At 38.9% G+C, this 17263-nt stretch overlaps 1 protein-coding gene across 1 annotated transcript in view; it reads left to right on the forward strand.

The window, feature by feature from the left end:
* The first annotated feature begins 200 nt into the window (after positions 1-200).
* Positions 201-17263, forward strand: part of CCNB3 (cyclin B3) — a 79717-nt gene continuing 62654 nt past the window's right edge. Inside the window, exon 1 of the mRNA XM_090265036.1 lies at positions 201-302. Within this exon, the coding sequence (XP_090121162.1) occupies positions 201-302 (102 nt within the window). The remainder of the gene's footprint in view (positions 303-17263) is intronic.

Raw genomic sequence — 17263 nt, forward strand, 5'->3', positions numbered from 1 at the left:
AGTTAATTGTGGTAGAACCAAGATTTGAACCCAGAGTTGCCTAACTCAAAAGTCTGTTTCCTCCTAGTGATGTTATAGAGAGACTGGGTTTTCTCAAGGGTCTCCAGAGAATTCTGTGATGTTACTAGTGAATGGTGTTTTAAGAAGTCTCTTTTTGATTGCAGTTTTGCCTTGGATAGACACTGCCCAACCTGTAAGAGATGCCATTGCCACTGCGACTACCACTTGGAAGCTCCAAACATGAGGCTAAGAAATCTCACTACAGCAAAATTGCGCCCAGTGATCATGGCCAATCTGAAAAGGTTAGAGCAAGCTGTCTTTCCCAACAGTGTCTGGAGTAGCCTCTTCCTGTGTTAGCTTAGTCCCTATTCTCACCCGTAAATCTTTCAGAATATGTGTGGTTTAATTTGAGAAGGAGGGAAGGGGTGGGAGCTGTTGTAGTTGGAGAAGACCAGCAAATTAGAACTTGGGGAAAAAGTGCAAACTTTCCTTTCCCATAAAAGCATGGCTGAAATGAAGGCCATCTTCCACAATCTTCAAAAGCAAACATTTAGGGGGGGGACCAAGATGGCCGCGGAGTAGGAACAGTGTCCTCAGCTCGCTCCTGTTAAGGAGACAATCCAGGAGGAACAAACTCGGGGAGGAATGACTGAAACACAACAAGGACACCAGCCTGTTGAACCAAGCACGCCGTTGACCGGAGATAGCCAACTGACCTGGAGTCTGCACGATCCTTCCCCATGTGGGAAGGCCACCCTCCCCTCCACACCCCCACTCTTATTAGGGTTTTCTGGACCCAAGGGTAGGTAGGACGACGACCATGTCCAGCTTGAAGCAGCTAGAGGAGCTTGAGACCTTCGCCCATTGTCCTTTACAAGATTACAAAGGGTCCTAATATTTGAGAGGGGGGGGATAGTTAATTTTTACGAACCAGGGGTATGGACTTGGGGGGGATTGCTGGGAGAGGGGGGTGCTGGGTGGAGGGGAACAAGGGGGAGAAAATTGGAACTGTTGTAACAATATAATCAATAAAAAACATTAAAAAAAAAAAAGCAAACATTTAGCTCTTGTTAATGATAATATTCACACTCTTACTTCCTCTAAGATGCTTGAAGCACCTTTCCAGGAGGCTGCTTGGTATATCCTAGGGAGAATATAAAGATTAGGTCAACAAATATATTATCAAGCTTTTTTTTTTTTTTTTTTAAATTTGAAAAGTGGGTCCATTTTGACTCTGCCGTTTTGACTTTGTGGGTAGTTTGACATAATCATTCCAATCCTGGGTTCTCTGTTAATTCATTATCATACATATTTTAATGAGAATTTTACTAACACTAATGAATTGTCATTAAGAGAGCATTTCCTAGAGCAAACATTGTTAGACCAATTTAATTTCCTCGATTAGTTTCCTCTAAATACAGATAAAAATTTTCTAATCACTTTCATTTTCATTTTATAAAAATGATTTTCATGGAGTAGCCAAAATTTTTCCTATATAAATTGGCAAGAAATATTTGATACATTTATCATATTTTTGTTCATATCAAAGTTTCTGATTAGCGTTCTGCCATGGTAAGACTTTTGGTGGTAGTTATTTTTTCCAAATGCAACTTCCTTGGGGCACATTTTATAAATCTAATAAAAAATGTTTTTATTGTTGACACTATTACAGGTGTCCCCCATTTTCTCACCCTTTTCCCACCTCCACCCAGTCCCTACCCCCCCTTCCCCTTGCCTTCACCACACTATTGTCTGTGTCCATGGGCTGTGCATATATGTTCTTTAGCTAACACCCTCACTTTCTTTTATCTAGACCAGAGGCAGATTAAGGTTGCTTGAAGCCCTGGGCGCAGAAGAAAATATTGGGTTCCTTAAAAAAAGAGAGAGACAGGGAAAATAAAAATACATGTTAACCATATTTTTTTTAATGTTTTTTATTGATTATATTGTTACAACAGTTCCAATTTTCTCCCCCTTGTTCCCCTCCACCCAGCACCCCCCTCCCCCAGCAATCCCCCCCAAGTCCATACCCCTGGTTCGTAAAAATTAACTATCCCCCCCCCTCTCAAATATTAGGACCCTTTGTAATCTTGTAAAGGACAATGGGCGAAGGTCTCAAGCTCCTCTAGCTGCTTCAAGCTGGACATGGTCGTCGTCCTACCTACCCTTGGGTCCAGAAAACCCTAATAAGAGTGGGGGTGTGGAGGGGAGGGTGGCCTTCCCACATGGGGAAGGATCGTGCAGACTCCAGGTCAGTTGGCTGTCTCCGGTCAACGGCGTGCTTGATTTAACAGGCTGGTGTCCTTGTTGTGTTCTGGGGGCAACAGATTTGGCGAAAAGGGTTAAAAGACATCATTCAATCCATAACTACTAGATGACAAAAGGCAGGGATTAATTTTTCAATGTTCCATATTAGGGAAAAAAAAAAAAAAAAAGGCTTCTTTGTAAGAAGGTGTGCTAGGCACATCTCGCCTGTCCAAAACCCTTTTGCCCATTATACTTAGTTTGGGCTGAGGGAAATAGTTTAGGTTTTTCCCCCTTTCAGACCTCTGGGCCTTTTCTGTCCAAGCCATTAGGATAGAAAAGAGAAACCCGTTTTAAAGTGAAGCCCACAGACCACCCCATTCTTCCCCAACCCAGCCATTTAGTTCAGCCAAACCGTTGAGTCTCAGGAGGCAGCGCTGCAGAGAGGATTAAGTGAGGCTTATGCGTACAGATAATCACTCAGGTAATGCGATCATAGGCTTATGTCCTTTGAAAACAAAAAACACGTGTTAATTTATGTAACATAACCCGCAAACAAGTCTCTAAATCTGGAGAAGAAACTTTTAAGATGGTTAGTTGCCCTGTTTTATACTCTACTACTGATCATTGTGATTTTCCTTGAATAATAATTTTTCTCCCTAAGGTTACCCTCCTTGTCTTTAAAGGGACTACATTAAGTCCATTTTTAATTTATCCTGTTCGTTTGCATAAACATAACAAGAGCAGCAAATGATCACTTATGATCTTTAGTTCTGCTTTGCTGGAACTTACCCAAGGAATATTTGGGGTGACCTTCAGTCTGTTCTTCAGGGCACAGAAGCTGTGCCACATATCTGGCATTCATCCTTGCCTGTACACACCTGTTTTTTCCAAGTCTTTCTGGTCTTTCCTTGTGCCTTAAGGTCCCTTCTAGCCATCTTTCAGGAAAACAACCTTCGTTCCTTCCCTGGAAAGATTGCTGTGGACCGCACAACCAACCATGGTACCAGGCCTTTTATCTCACGGGCTTTTATTACCTTTGAAAGTCATTCCCAGTTCCTCAGGGCTTTCTGGTAACAATCTGAGCCCAAGTATGTTTCCTTTAGGCTTGACATTCCAGTCAAAGACTTGGTCAAAAAAAAAAAAAAAAAAAAAAAAAAAAAAAGAACCTCTGTTGACAACTGGTCTTATTAGTTCTATGCAAAGGAACTTATGTCATTACTTACTTGTTTAGAATGCCAAACTCTGGAGGGATCAAATAGGGAGAAAAATATACAACGTGAAGGAAAATCTTTGTCCTAATATTCACTGAACTGGCATTTCCATTCTTCATATTTTCATTTTTCCCCCACTAAAAAATTTTGGTTTGTTTTTCCATTACAGTTGTCTCACTTTTTTAGCCCTCTTGTTTCCCTGCACCCTGTCCCTCCCCTCCCCCACATTTAGTCCCCACTCAGTTGCACCTGTCTGTGGGTCATTCATATATATATATATTTTTTAACTTGACCCATCCCCTTACACCTTTCTTTTCCTCCCCCCCCCCGCCCCCCTTGTTACTGTTAGTCTACTTCTTGTTTACATACCTCTGGTTCAATTTTGCTCATTTGTTTGTGTTGTTCATTAGTTTCCTGTAATAGGTGACAGCATAAGGTATTTTTCTTTTGTTGCCTGGCTTATTTCACTAAGCATAATTTTCTCTAGTTCCATCCATGTTGTTGCAAATGGTAGAAGTTCCTTCTTTCTTTCTGCTACATAGAATTCCATTGTGTAAATGTACCATAGTTTTTTGATCCACTCATCTACAGATGGGCATTTAGGTTGTTTCCAGCACTTGGCTATTGTAAATAGTGCTGCTATGAACATTGGAGTGCATAGGTTCTTTTGAATTGGTGTTTCGGGATTTTTTGGATATAATCCTAGCAATGGAATTGCTGGTTCAAAAGGCAGTTCCATTTTTAGTTTTTTAAGGAAATTCCAAACTGTTTTCCACAGTGGCTGCACCAATCTGCATTCCCACCAGCAATGCACCAGGGTTCCCGTTTCTCCGCATCCTCTCCAGCACAAGTTGTTTGTTGATTTGTTGATGATTGCCATTTTGACTGGTGTGAGGTGGTATCTCATTGTGGTTTTAATTTGCATCTCTCTGATGGCTAGTGATGTTGAGCATACTTTCATATGTCTATGGGCCCTCTGTATGTCTTCTTTGGAGAAGTGTTTGTTCAGGTCCTTCGCCCATTTTTTAATTGGGTTGTCTGTCTTCTTGGTGTTGAGTCGTATGAGTTCTTTATATATTTTGGAGATTAATCCCTTGTCTGAGATGTCATTGGCGAATATATTTTCCCATATGGTTGGTTTCCTTTGCATCTTGCTGATGTTTTCTTTAGCTGAGCAGAAACTTTTTAGTTTGATGTAGTCCCATTTGTTTATTCTTTCCTTTATTTCCCTTGCCTTAGGAGATATATTAGTGAAAATGTTGCTACGTGGGATATCTGAAATTTTCCTGCCTATTTTTTCCTCTAGGACTTTTATGGTGTCACGGCTTACATTTAAGTCTTTGATCCATTTTGAGTTTATTCTGGTGTATGGTGTGAGCTGGTGGTCTAGTTTCATTTTTTTGCATGTCCCTATACTGTTTATTTATTAATTATTCATAAACTACGAAAATCCAGGTGCTGATGTAACAACAGGAATTAATTTTATCTTAATATAATTTCAACAGTAGGAATTAACTTTATTTTAATATAATTTCAACTTACCTGAATATTTATTTATATGCACAGAAAACTATTTTTAAAACCATAAATGAAGCAAGTACATATCCACAAACTAATTTACATCCCTGCGCATTTGTGTATATCATAAGTCTACACTGCAGGAGAACCTTTGTAAGTACAAAGTAGCAAATACGGTTCTATTGTTCCTATCAGCTGTAGCGCATGCAGCGTAGTATGTGTATAGTATGCAGCGTAGTAATGAGATAAGGAAGATAAGTGAATATAAATATACTGTCAGGTTTTACCGCCAATTGTAAATTTGTATGTAATTAAAATTGCACATATGAAATCAAACTTGGTGTCATTAGAAAAAAGTGTAAAGTTTGGGTTTTGCAGGGCCCTTCAAAAATTGGGGCCTTGGGCACGAGCCCGGTGTGCCTGCCATTAAATCCGCCTCTGATCCAGACCCCTACCCTCACCCCTCTGACGTTTGTCAGTCTGTCCATATATCCATGCCTTTGGTTCTATTTTGTTTGTTAGTTTATTATGTTCATTAGATTCCACATATTAGTGAGATCATATGACTATCTTTGACTGCCTTATTTCACTTAGCATAATAATCTCCAGGTCCATCCATTCTGCCAAAAAGGGTAAGAGTTCCTTCCTTTTTACATCCCTGTGCTATTCCACTGTGTAAATATACCACAGCCTTTTCATCCACCCATCTACTGGTGGGCACTTGGGCTGTTTCCAAGGTCTTGGCAATTATAAATAATGCTGCTATGAACATAGGGGTGCATATACTATTTTGATTTGGTGTTTTGGGATCCTTAGGATATATTACCACAAGTGTGATTGCTGGGTCAAAAGGCATTTCCATTTTTAATTTTTTGAGGAAATTTGATACTGTTTCTTAACAGTGGCTGCATTAGTCTGCGTTCACACTGACGGTGCACTAGGGTTCCTTTTTCTCCACATCCACGCCAGCACTCACTTGTAGTGTGTTGATTTATTAATAGTAGCCATTCAGACAGGTGTGAGGTGACACCTCATTGTAGTATTTATTTATTTTGGGGGGGACCCTCCCGCTCTGTAACAACTCCCCCCTCTCAGACTTAAGACACTTTATAATCTTATAAAAGGAAAATGGGTGCAGGTCTCATGCTCCTGTAGCTGCTTCAAGCTGGACATGGTCATTGTCGTATCTACCCTTGGGTCTAGAAATCCCTAATAATAGTGGGAGTGTGGAGGGGAGGGTGGCCTTCCCACATGGGGAAGGATCTTGCAGACTCCAGGTCAGCTGGCTGTCCCTGGACAATGGCATGCTTGGTTTAACAGGCTGGCATTCTTGTTGTATTCTGGGGGCAACAGATTTGGCAACAGGATTAAAGGCATCATTTAATCCATAACCACTAGATGACAAAAGGCAGGTATTAATTTTCCAATGTCCCACATTAGGGAAAAAAAGGCTTCTTTGGAGGAAGGTGTGCCAGGCACATCACACCTGTCCAAAACCCTTTTGACCACTAAACCTAGTTTGGGCTGAGGGGAGTATTTTAGGTTTTCCTCCTCTCAGATCTCTGGGCCCTTTCTGTCCAAGCCATTAGGATAGAAAAGAGAAACCAGTTTTAAGGTGAGGCCCACAGATAACCCATTCTTCACCAACTGAGCCACTTAGTTCAGCCAAACTGTTGAGTCTCAGGAAACAGTGATGCAGACAGGATTAAGTGAAGGCTTATACATATAGACAATCACTCAGGTAATGAGATCATTGTTGTGGAGCAAGTGCGAGAACCAAATGGTCGGAGACAACCAAATTAGAATTTAAAGAGTTTTTATTAGCTGGCCAGCGACTGCCCACCCGTCCACAAGCCAGACTTAGGTGGACAGCCCTGACCTTAGGGATTGGGGGGCTTATAAAGCATTTCAGGTGCATTCTTTTTCCTGCAAGGGCAGGAACTTGGACAGAAATGCAGCTTGTATAGACAAAAATTTTCCACTCTTTCCCAGGTCATTGCTCAAAGGAATAGGTCACTGCTCAAAGGAATAACAGTTAGGTTAAGTTCCCTGTTCTGCTTGGCTGGAGCATGCAGCCGCGGGGGTCCTGAGTCTGGGACCCAAGTTCAGCTAATTACCCTACTGGCTGGACATCTGAAAAATACCCTCTAACAATCATAGGCTTATGTCCTATGAAAACAGAACATACATGTTAACTTACACAACATAGCCCACAAACCAGTCTCTTAAATCTGCAAGACTGTCTTTTTGGGAAGACATCCAGTTGCGAGGCATTTGACAGTCTTCTTGCCTGTGAATTAAGCATTTTGATGATGTCACAGACCTAGTTTAGCTTTCAAATGAAAACAAACTTTAAATGAAAATAAACTTTAACGACAGCTGCACTACTTTATAGTCTACCAATAAGAATTGATTTTCCTTGAAGTGTGATTTTTCTCCTTAAGATTAGCCTCCTTGTCATTAAAGGGACTGCATTAAGTCAAGTTTTAAGTTATCCTGTTTGTTGCATAAACACAACAAGAGCAGGAAATGATCACTTATGATCTTTAAGTCTGCTTTTCTGGAACTTACACAAGGAACATTTAGGGTGACCTTTAGTCTGCCCTTCAGGGCACAGAAGCTGAGCCACATACCTGCCATTCAGCCTTGCCTGTAAACACCTGTCTTTTCCAAGACCTTCGGGTTTTCCATTGTACCTTAAGGCCCCTTCTAGCCATCTTTCAGGAAAGCAACATTTGTTCCTTCCCTGGAAAGATTGTCATGAACCGTACAACCAACCAAGGTACCAGGCCTTTTTCCTCGTGCGCTTTTATTACCTTTGAAAGTCAACCCCAGTTCCTCAGGGCTTTTTGGTAACAGCCAGAGCCCAAGAATGCCTCCTTTAGGCATTACATTCCAGTCATTGTCTTGGTCAACAAAACCTCTTTTAACAACTTGTCTTATTAGTGTTATGCAAAGAACCTTATGTCATTATATACTTCTTCAGAATGCCAAATTCTAGAAGGACCAGGTAGGGAGAAAAATATATGGTGTGAAGGAAAGTACTTGTCCTTCTAATATTCACTAAAATTGCATTTCTGTACTTTACACTTTCTTTTGTTCACTTCCCTACATGTGAGGTTTATTTGGGGTGTACAGAGGCGGGTTTGCTGGCTCATTTATTAATTTATTTTGCTTTCATTTTTTCCCCCACTAAAAATTTGTTTGTCTTTCTATTACAGTTGTCCCACCTTTTTCCCTATTGCTTCCCCTCACCCTGCCCACCCCTTCTCCTGCAGTCAGTCCCCACCCAGTTTTCCATGTCCATGGATCATTTCTACATGTTCTTTGACTAGACCCTTCCCCTCCTTACCCCCTTCTCTCCCACCCCCTCCCCCCTTGTCACTGTTATCTACTCCTTGTTTATATGCCTCTTGTACAATTTTGTTCGTTAGTTTGTGTTGTTCATTGGTCTCCTGTAATAAATGATAGCATATGGTATTTTTCCCTCATTGCCTGGATTATTTCAGTAAGCATAATTATATCTAATTCCATCCATGTTGTAGCAAATGATAGAAGTTCCTTCTTTCTTTTGGCTACATAGTACTCCACTGTGTAAACATAACACAGTTTTTTGATCCACTCATCTACAGATGGGCACTTAGGCTGTTTCCAGCACTTGGCTATTGTAAACAGTGCTGCTATGAACATAGGGGTGCATAGGTTCTTTTGAATGGGTGTTTCAGGATTCTTCAGATATAATCCTAAGAACGGAATTGCTGGTTGAAAAGGCAATTCGATTTTTAGTTTTTTTAGGAAATTCCATATTGTTTTCCATAGTGGCTGCAACAGTCTGCATTCCCACTAGCAGTGCACTAGAGTTCCCTTTTCTCTGCATCCTCGCCAGAACATGTTGTTTGTTGATTTGTTGGTGATGGCCATTCTGACTGGTGTGAGGTGGTATCTCATTGTGGGTTTTATTTGCATCTCTGCGATGGCTATTGATGTTGAGCATTCTTTCATATGCCTATGGACCCTCTGTATGTCCTCTTTGGAGAGGTGTTTGTTCAGGTCCTTTGCCCATTTTTAATTGGGTTGTCTGTCTTCTTGGTTTTGAGTCATATAAGTTCTTTATACATTTTGGAGATCAATCCCTTGTCTGAGGTATCATTTGCAAATATATTTTTCCATATGATTGGTTCCCTTTTCATCTTGCTAATGTTTTCTTTTGCTGAGCAGAAACTTTTTAGTTTGATATAGTCCTATTCACTTATTTTTTCCTTTATTTCCCTTGCCTTAGGGAATATATCAATGAAAATATTGCTATGTGGGATATCTGAAATTTTCCTGCCTGTGTTATCCTCTAGGACTTTTATGGTGTAATGGCTTACATTTAAGTCTTTCATCCATCTTGAGTTTGCTCTGGTGTATGGTGTAAGTTGGTGGTCTAGTTTCATTTTTTTGCCTATACCTGTCTAGTTGGTCCAACACCATTTCTTGAAGAGGCTCTTTTCACTCCATTTTTTGTTCCTTCCAACTTTGTCATAATATTAATTGACCATATAGACCTGGGTTTATTTCTGGGCTCTCTATTCTGTTCCATTGATCTATATGTCTGTTCTTATGCCAGTACCAGACTGTTTTGATTACTGTGGCCTTGTAGTACAGTTTGGTATCAGGTATTATGATTTCTTCTACTGTGTTCTTCTTCCTCAAGATTGCGGTGGCTATTCGGTGTCTTTTTTGGTTCCATATAAATTTTTGAAGTATTTGTTCTTGGTCTGTGAAATATGTTGTTGGTATTTTAAAAGGGATTACAATGAAGCTATAAATTGCTTTGGGTAGTATGGACATTTTAATGATGTTGATTATTCCCATCCATGAACATGGTATATGCTTTCATTTATTTGTATCTTCCTTAATTTCTTTCTTCAGTGTTATGTAGTTTTCTGAGTACAGGTATTTACCTCCTTGGTTAAGTTTATTCCTAGGTACTTTATTTTTCTTGCTGCTATAGTAAACGTTTTTTTTTTTTTTTTTTTCTAGTTTCTATCTCTGATATTTTATTGCTGGTGTACAGAAATGCCTTCGGTTTCTGAATATTGACTTTGTACCCTGCTATTTTGCCAAATTCACTTATTAGAATGAATAGTTTTTCCATGGAGTCTATAGGGTTTTCTATGTACACTATCATGTCATCTGCAAATAATGACAGTTTTACTTCCTCTTTTCCAATCTGGATGCCTGTTATTTCTCTCTCTTGTCTGATTGCTGTGGCTAAAACTTCCAAGACTATGCTGAATAGGCATGGAGAGAGTGGACATCCTTGTCTTGTTCCTGATCTCAGGGGGAATGCTTTCATTTTTTGCCCATTGAATATGATGTTGGCTTCAGGGTACTCATATATGGCCTTTATTATGTTGAGGTATGCTCCCTCTATTCCCATTTTGCTGAGCGTTTTCATCATAAATATGTGTTGTACTTTATCAAATGCTTTTTCAGCATCTATTGATATGATCATGTGGTTTTTGTCTTTCGTTTTGTTTATGTGGTGTATTACATTTACTGATTTGTGAATATTAAACTATCCTTGCATTCCTGGGATGAAATCTACTTGATTGTGGTGTATGATCTTTCTAATGTGCTGCTGGATCTGGTTTGCCAATATTTTATTTAGGATTTTAGCATCTATGTTCATCAGTGATATTAGCCTGTAGTTTTCCTTCTTTGTTGTGTCTTGACCTGGTTTTGGAATTAGAGTAATACTGGCTTTATACAATGAGTTTGGGAGTCTTCCATCTTCTTGGATTTTCCGGAATAGTTTGAGAAGGATAGGAATTAGTTATTTCTTAAATGTTTTGTAAAATTCACCTGGGAAGTCGTCCGGTCCAGGGCTTTTGTGTGCTGGGGATTTTTTGAATACTGCTTCAATTTCAACACTTGTTCTGTTCAGGCTTTCTGCTTCTTCTTGATTCAGTTTTGGAAGATTATATGTTTCCAGAAATTTGTCCGTTTCATCTAGGCTGTCAAATTTCTTGTGATATAGTTGTTTGCAATAATTTCTTACAATCCTTTGTATTTCTGCAGTATTGGTTGTGATTTCTCCTCTTCCATTTCTGATTTTATTTATTTGGTTCCTCTTTCTTTTTTTCTTGATGAGCCTGGTTGAAGGCATTTCAATTTTGTTTATCTTTTCAAAAAACCAGCTCCTGGTTTTATTGATCTTTTGAATTGTTTGCTTGGTCTCTATGTCATTTAATTGTGCTCTGATCTTGATGATTTTCTTCTTTCTACTCGCTCTGAGCTGTGTTTGTTGTTGTTCCTCTAGTTCTTGTAGCTGTAGGGTTAGGTTTTTTATTTGAGATTCTTCTATCCCTTTTAGGTAGGCCTGTATTGCTATGAGCTTTCCTCTCAGGACTGCTTTTGCTGTATTTCATAGTTTTTGAGTTGTTGTGTGTTCATTACCATTTGTTTCCAGAAACTTTTTTGATTTCCTCTTTGATGTCATTGTTAACCCATTCATTATTTAGTAGCATGTTATTCATTCTCCATGAGTTTGAATATATTTGAGTTTTTTCCTTGAGGTTTATTTTCAGTTTCAAGGCATTGTGATCTGAGAAGATGCTTGATATAATTTCAGTTTTCTTGAATTTGTTGAGGCTTGTTTTGTGTCCTACCATGTGGTCTATCTTTGAGAATGTTCCATGAGCACTTGAAAAGGTTGTACATTTTGCTTCTTTGGGGTGAAAAGTTCTATATATATCAAATAAGTCCCTTTGATCTAGAGTGTTTTTCAGTGCTTCAATATCCTCGGTGTTTCTTTGCTTCGAAGATCTGTCCATTGTTGACAATGGGGTGTTAAAGTCCTCTACTATGAATGTGTTGTTATCGATATCCTTCCTGAAGTCTTTCAAAAATTTCTTTACATATTTGGGTGCTCCTATGTTGGGTGCACATATGTTTACAAGGGTTATATCCTCTTGATGGATTTTTTCTTACATATTACAAAATGTCCTTCTTAGTCTTTTCTTATGTACATTTGCTTGAAATATTGTTTTCCATCCCTTCACTTTCAGTCTGTGTAGATCTTTTGTTTTGAGGTGGGTGTCTTTTAGACAGCACTTATGTGGGTCATGCTTCCTAATCCATTCAGCAACTCTATGTCTTTTGATTGGTGCATTCAATCCATTTATATTTAAGGTTATTATTGATAGGTACATATTCATTGTCATTTTCCCCCTTTGTACTTGTGTTCCTCTCTGTCTCACTCTGTTTCTTCATCTTAAAGCAGACCCTTTAGCATCTCTTGCAATGCTGGTTTGGTGGAGATGTATTCTTTTAGCCTTCTTTTGTCTGGGAGACTCCTTATTTCACCGTCCATTTTGAATGAGAGCCTTGCTAGATAGAGTATTCTTGGTTGTAGGCCTTTGTTTTTCATTGCTTGAAATATTTTCTGCCATTCCCTTCTGGCCTGTAGTGTTTTGTTGAGAAATCTGCTGATAGCCTTATTGAAGCTCCTTTGTATGTTATTAGCTGTTTCTCTCTTGCTGCTTCTATGATTCTCTCTTTGTCTTTCATTATTTTCATTTTAATTATGATGTGTCTTTAAGTGGGCCTGTTGGGGTTCATCTTCATTGGGACCCTCTGTGCTTCCTGGACTTGTGTGAATTTTTCTCTCATCAAGTTAGGGAAGTTTTCTGTCATTAATTTTTCAAACAGGTTTTTTTATCCCTTGCTCCTCTTCTTCTCCTTCTGGTGTTCCTAAGATACAGATATTATTACATTTCATGTTGTCCTGCAGCTCTCTTAAAACCTCTTCATTCTTTTTCAGTCTTCTTTTATTTTGTTGCACTGTCTAGGAATTTTTTCCTACATTTTCCTGCAGCTCACTAATCCAATTTTCTGCTTCCTCTAGCCTGCTTTTAATTCCTTCTACTGTGTTCTTCAGTTCAGAAATTGTATTCTTCATTTCATCCTGGCTCTTATTGATAGCTTCTATGTCCTTTTATGCTGGTGTAATTCTCAGTAAGTTCCTTGTAGTTTCCCTGGAGTTCTTTGTAGTTTTCTTCGAGCTTCCTGAGCTCATTGAGCTTCCCTATAACCCATGTTTTGAATTCCGTGTCTGGTAGATTGCTTTCCTCTTTCATTTAGCACTCTTTCTGGGGATTCCTCCTTTCCTTTCAATGGGGGGTTGTGTCCCCTTCTCCCCATTTTTTTTGACTATTCTTGTTTGTTGCTGCTTCTTAGATTATCTGCACTTCCTGGGTCTGCCCCTGGTGGCATGAGATCATAAACCAATCTGGGCCTAGGCAGCCTGTTGGAGACTACCAGAGATCTACTGTCTGTCTGTCTCCTTTAGTTGTTAATCTGTTCGATCTGTGATCATCCATCAGGCTTAAGCACCAAGGGTGTGGCAGATTAATTCCTGTGGGTGGGGCCTTTGCTTCCCGTCAGGCTGATGCCACTTGGAGGGGAATGGTCTCGTCTGCTTGCGGTATGGGGAATGAGTCAACACTGGGACGCTGTCAGCTGCTGCCTCAGTTCTCTCCTCAAAGCCACCACTCCAAATTCTCCCCAACCACCTCTAGTCCTCTCTGCCCTCCCTGTGCTTGAGCCCAGGGTAAGTGGGTGCCAAAATATTTTCGTATGTGATTCGTTTAAGAGCTCTTTGTCTCAAGCTGTTTCTTTCAGGCCTGCAAAAAACCCTGTGGCTCTTTGCTTGTCACAATTGGATTCTATTTTACCTTCTGCCCTGTTGCTGTAGGCTGGGAAGCCCAGCTGGAGGTTTATACCCTGCCCTTTTCAGTGGGAACCCCTGGCTGCTGAACTGTTTCTCTGTCCCTTCAGCTGCCACCAGTGAGAGCCCAGCCAGCCCTTTCACATCTTCGCACTTCCTACCTGTCACGTTGTGATGAAGTGGCCTTTTCTGTCTCTCCATGGCTACAAGACTTCTCTCCAGGTAGTGTTCAGTTGGTTATTCCAGATGATTTCTCCACAATTAAGTTGTAATTCCAGATTGGTCCTGGGAGGAGGTTAGTGTAGCTTCCACTTACTCCTCTGCCATCTTGGATCTCAGCTTTTTAGCTTGATGTAGTCCCATTTGTTTATTCTTTTTTTTATATTCCTTGCTCCAGGAGATGTATTGGCGAGAATATTGCTGTGTGGGTTATCTGAAGTTTTACTGCCTATGGGACTATAGGGTTTTCTATGTACACAATCAGGTCATCTGAAAATACTGACAGTTTTACTTCCTCCTTTCCAATTTGAATGCCTTTTATTCTTTTCTTGTCTGATCGCTGTGGCTAGAACTTCCCATACTATGTTGAAAAAAAGTAGTGAAATTGGACACCCTTGTCTTGTTCTTGATCTTAAGGAGTAGATTTATTAATAAATAATAAATTAAGTATCATGTTAGCTATAGGTTTCTTGTAAATGGTTTTTATTATGTTGAGGTATCCTCCCCCTAATCCCACCTTGCTGAGTGTTTTTATCATAAATGGATGCTGTACTTTATCAAATGTTTTTTCATTTGATCATGTGATTTTTGTCTTTCATTTAGTTTATGTGGTATATTACATTTATTGATTTGTGAATATTATAGCATCATTTCATCCTTGGGATAAATCCCTCTTTATCATGGTGTATGATCATTTTAATGTATTGCTGAATCCTGTGTGCCAATATTTTGTTTAGGATTTTAGCATCTATGGTTATCAGCAATATTTGCCTGTAGTTTTCTTTCTTTGTTGTGTCTTTACCTGGTTTTGGGATTAGGGTAATACTGGCTTCACAGAAAGTCTGGGAGTCTTCCCTCTTGTTGAATTTTTTAAAATTGTTTGAGGAAGGTAGGAGTTAGGTCTTTTCTAAATGTTTGATAAAATTCACCTGTGAAGCCAGATGGTCCAGTGCTTTTGTGTGCTGGAAGTTTGTTCATTACTGCTTCAATTTCACTAGCTGTTATCAATCTGTTCATCTTTCTGCTGCTTCTTGGTTCAGCTTTGGAAGATTATATGTTTCTAGAAATTTGTCCATTTCACGCAAGTTGTCAAATTTCTTGGCATATAGTTGTCTGTAGTAATTCTACAATCCTTTGTATTTCTGTGGTGTTGGTTGTAATTTCTCCTCTTTTGTTTCTGATTTTATTTATTTGCGTCCTCTCTTTTTTTCTTGGTGAGTCTGGTTAAAGGCTTGTTGATTTTGCTTATCTTTTCAAAGAACCAGCTCCTGAACTTTTTTGAACCTTTGAATTGGTCTTTATGATCTATGTTTTTAATTCTGCTCTGATCTTGTTTATTTCCTTCCTTCAACTTGCTCTGGACTTTGTTTGTTGTTGTTCCTCTAGTTCTTTTAGATGTAGTGTTAGATTGTTTATTTGTAATTTTTCTGTCCTTTTTTAAGTAGGCCTGTATTGCTATGAACTTTCCTCTCCGGACTGCCTTCATTGTGTCCCATAGGTTTTGTGCTGTCCTGTGTTCATTTTAATTTATTTCTAGAAACATTTCGAATTCTTCCTTGATCTCATCGTTAACCCATTCATTATTTAATAGCATGTTATTCAGTATCCTTGAATTTGAGTGCTTTTGAGTTTTTTCTTTGAGATTGGTTTATAGTTTTAAGCTTTTGTAATCCAAGAAGATGCTTCATAATAATTTCAATTTTCTTGGATTTGTTGAGGCTTGTTTTATGTCTTACCATGAAGTCTGTCTTTGAAAATGTTCCATGTTCTTTTGGAAAGAATGTATATTTTGCTTCTTCAGGGTGGAAGTTTCTGTATCTATCAATTAAGTCAATTTAATCTAGAGTCTTGTTCAATGCCGCAATAAACTAGTTGATTCTTTGTTTGGAAGATCTAGCCACTGTTGACAGTGTGGTGTTTAAATCCCGTATGATGAATGTGTTGCTGTTGATATTTTTCTTGAAGTGCTCTAACATTTTCCTTATATATTTGGGTGCTCCTATGTTGGGTGCATATATGTTTATCAGGGTTATATCTTGTTGTTGGATTATTCCCTTAAATATTATGTAATGTTATTCTTGTCTCTTTTTATGGCCTTTCTTTTCAGATCTATTTTGTCTGATATAAGTATTGCTATCCCAACTTTTTTTCATGTCCATTTGCTCAGAATATTTTTTTATCCCTTCACCTTCAGTCTGTGTAGATCTTTTGTTCTGAGGTGGGTCTCTTGTAGACAGCATATATGTGGGGCATCTTTTCTTATCCATTCAGCTTCTCTATATCTTTTAATTGGAGCATTTAGTCCATTTACATTTAAGGTTATTATTGATAGGTACTCATTCATTGCCATTTTTTCCTTTCTACTTGTGTTTCTCTCTCTCTCTCTCTCTCTCTCTCTCTCTCTCTCTCTCTCTCTCCCCTTCATCTTATCTTTTAAAGCAGTCCTTTAACATTTCTTGCAGTGTTGGTTTGGCGGAGATGTATTATTTTAGTCACTTTTTTTGTCTGGGAAACTTCTCATTTTACCTTCCATTTTATTTTAAAGTATATTTTATTGGTTATGTGTTTATAGTTTTTCCAATTTTTTTTCCTTTGCTCCCCTCTATCCAGTACCTCCTTTCCCTCCAGCAATCCCATCCCACTTAGTTCATGTCCATGGGTCATGCATATAAGTTCTTGGCTTCACCTTTTCCTATATTATTCTTAACTTCCACCTGTCTATTTTTTACCTACCAATTATGGTTCTTAATCCCTGCACCATTTCCCCATTTCTCCCCCTTCCCCTTCCCAGCTGATAACCCTCCAAATGATCCCCATACCTATGATTCTGTTCCTATTCTGGTTGTTTGCTTAGTTTGTTTTTGTTTTTATTTTTTTAGGTTCTGTTTTTGATAGTTGTCAGTTTCTTGTCATTTTAACATTCCTCACTTTGATCCTCTTTTTCTTAAAGAAGCCTCTTTAATATTTCATATAATAATGGTTTGGTGATTATGGACTCCTTTAGCTTTACCTTGTCTGGGAAGCACTTTATCTGCCCTTCCATTCTAAATGATAGCTTTGCTGGATAGAGTAATCTTGGTTGTAAGTCCTTGCTTTTCATCACCTTGAATACTTCTTGCTAGTCCCTCTTTGCCCGCAAAGTTTTTTTGTTTTTTGTTTTAAGAAATCAGCTAATAGTCTTATAGGGACCTTTTTGTAAGTAGCTCTTTTCTTTTCCCTTGATGCTTTTAAGATTGTCTCTTTATCTTGAACATTTGTCGTTTTAATTGTGATGTGTCTTGGTGTGGTCCTCTTTGGGTCCAATTTGTTTGGGCTCCTCTGTGGTTTGTGGGCTTTTACATCTATTTTCTTT

This window comes from Furipterus horrens, unplaced genomic scaffold, assembly GCF_987537825.1.
Source record: "Furipterus horrens unplaced genomic scaffold, mFurHor1.1.pri manual_scaffold_17, whole genome shotgun sequence".
Classification (NCBI taxonomy): domain Eukaryota; kingdom Metazoa; phylum Chordata; class Mammalia; order Chiroptera; family Furipteridae; genus Furipterus; species Furipterus horrens.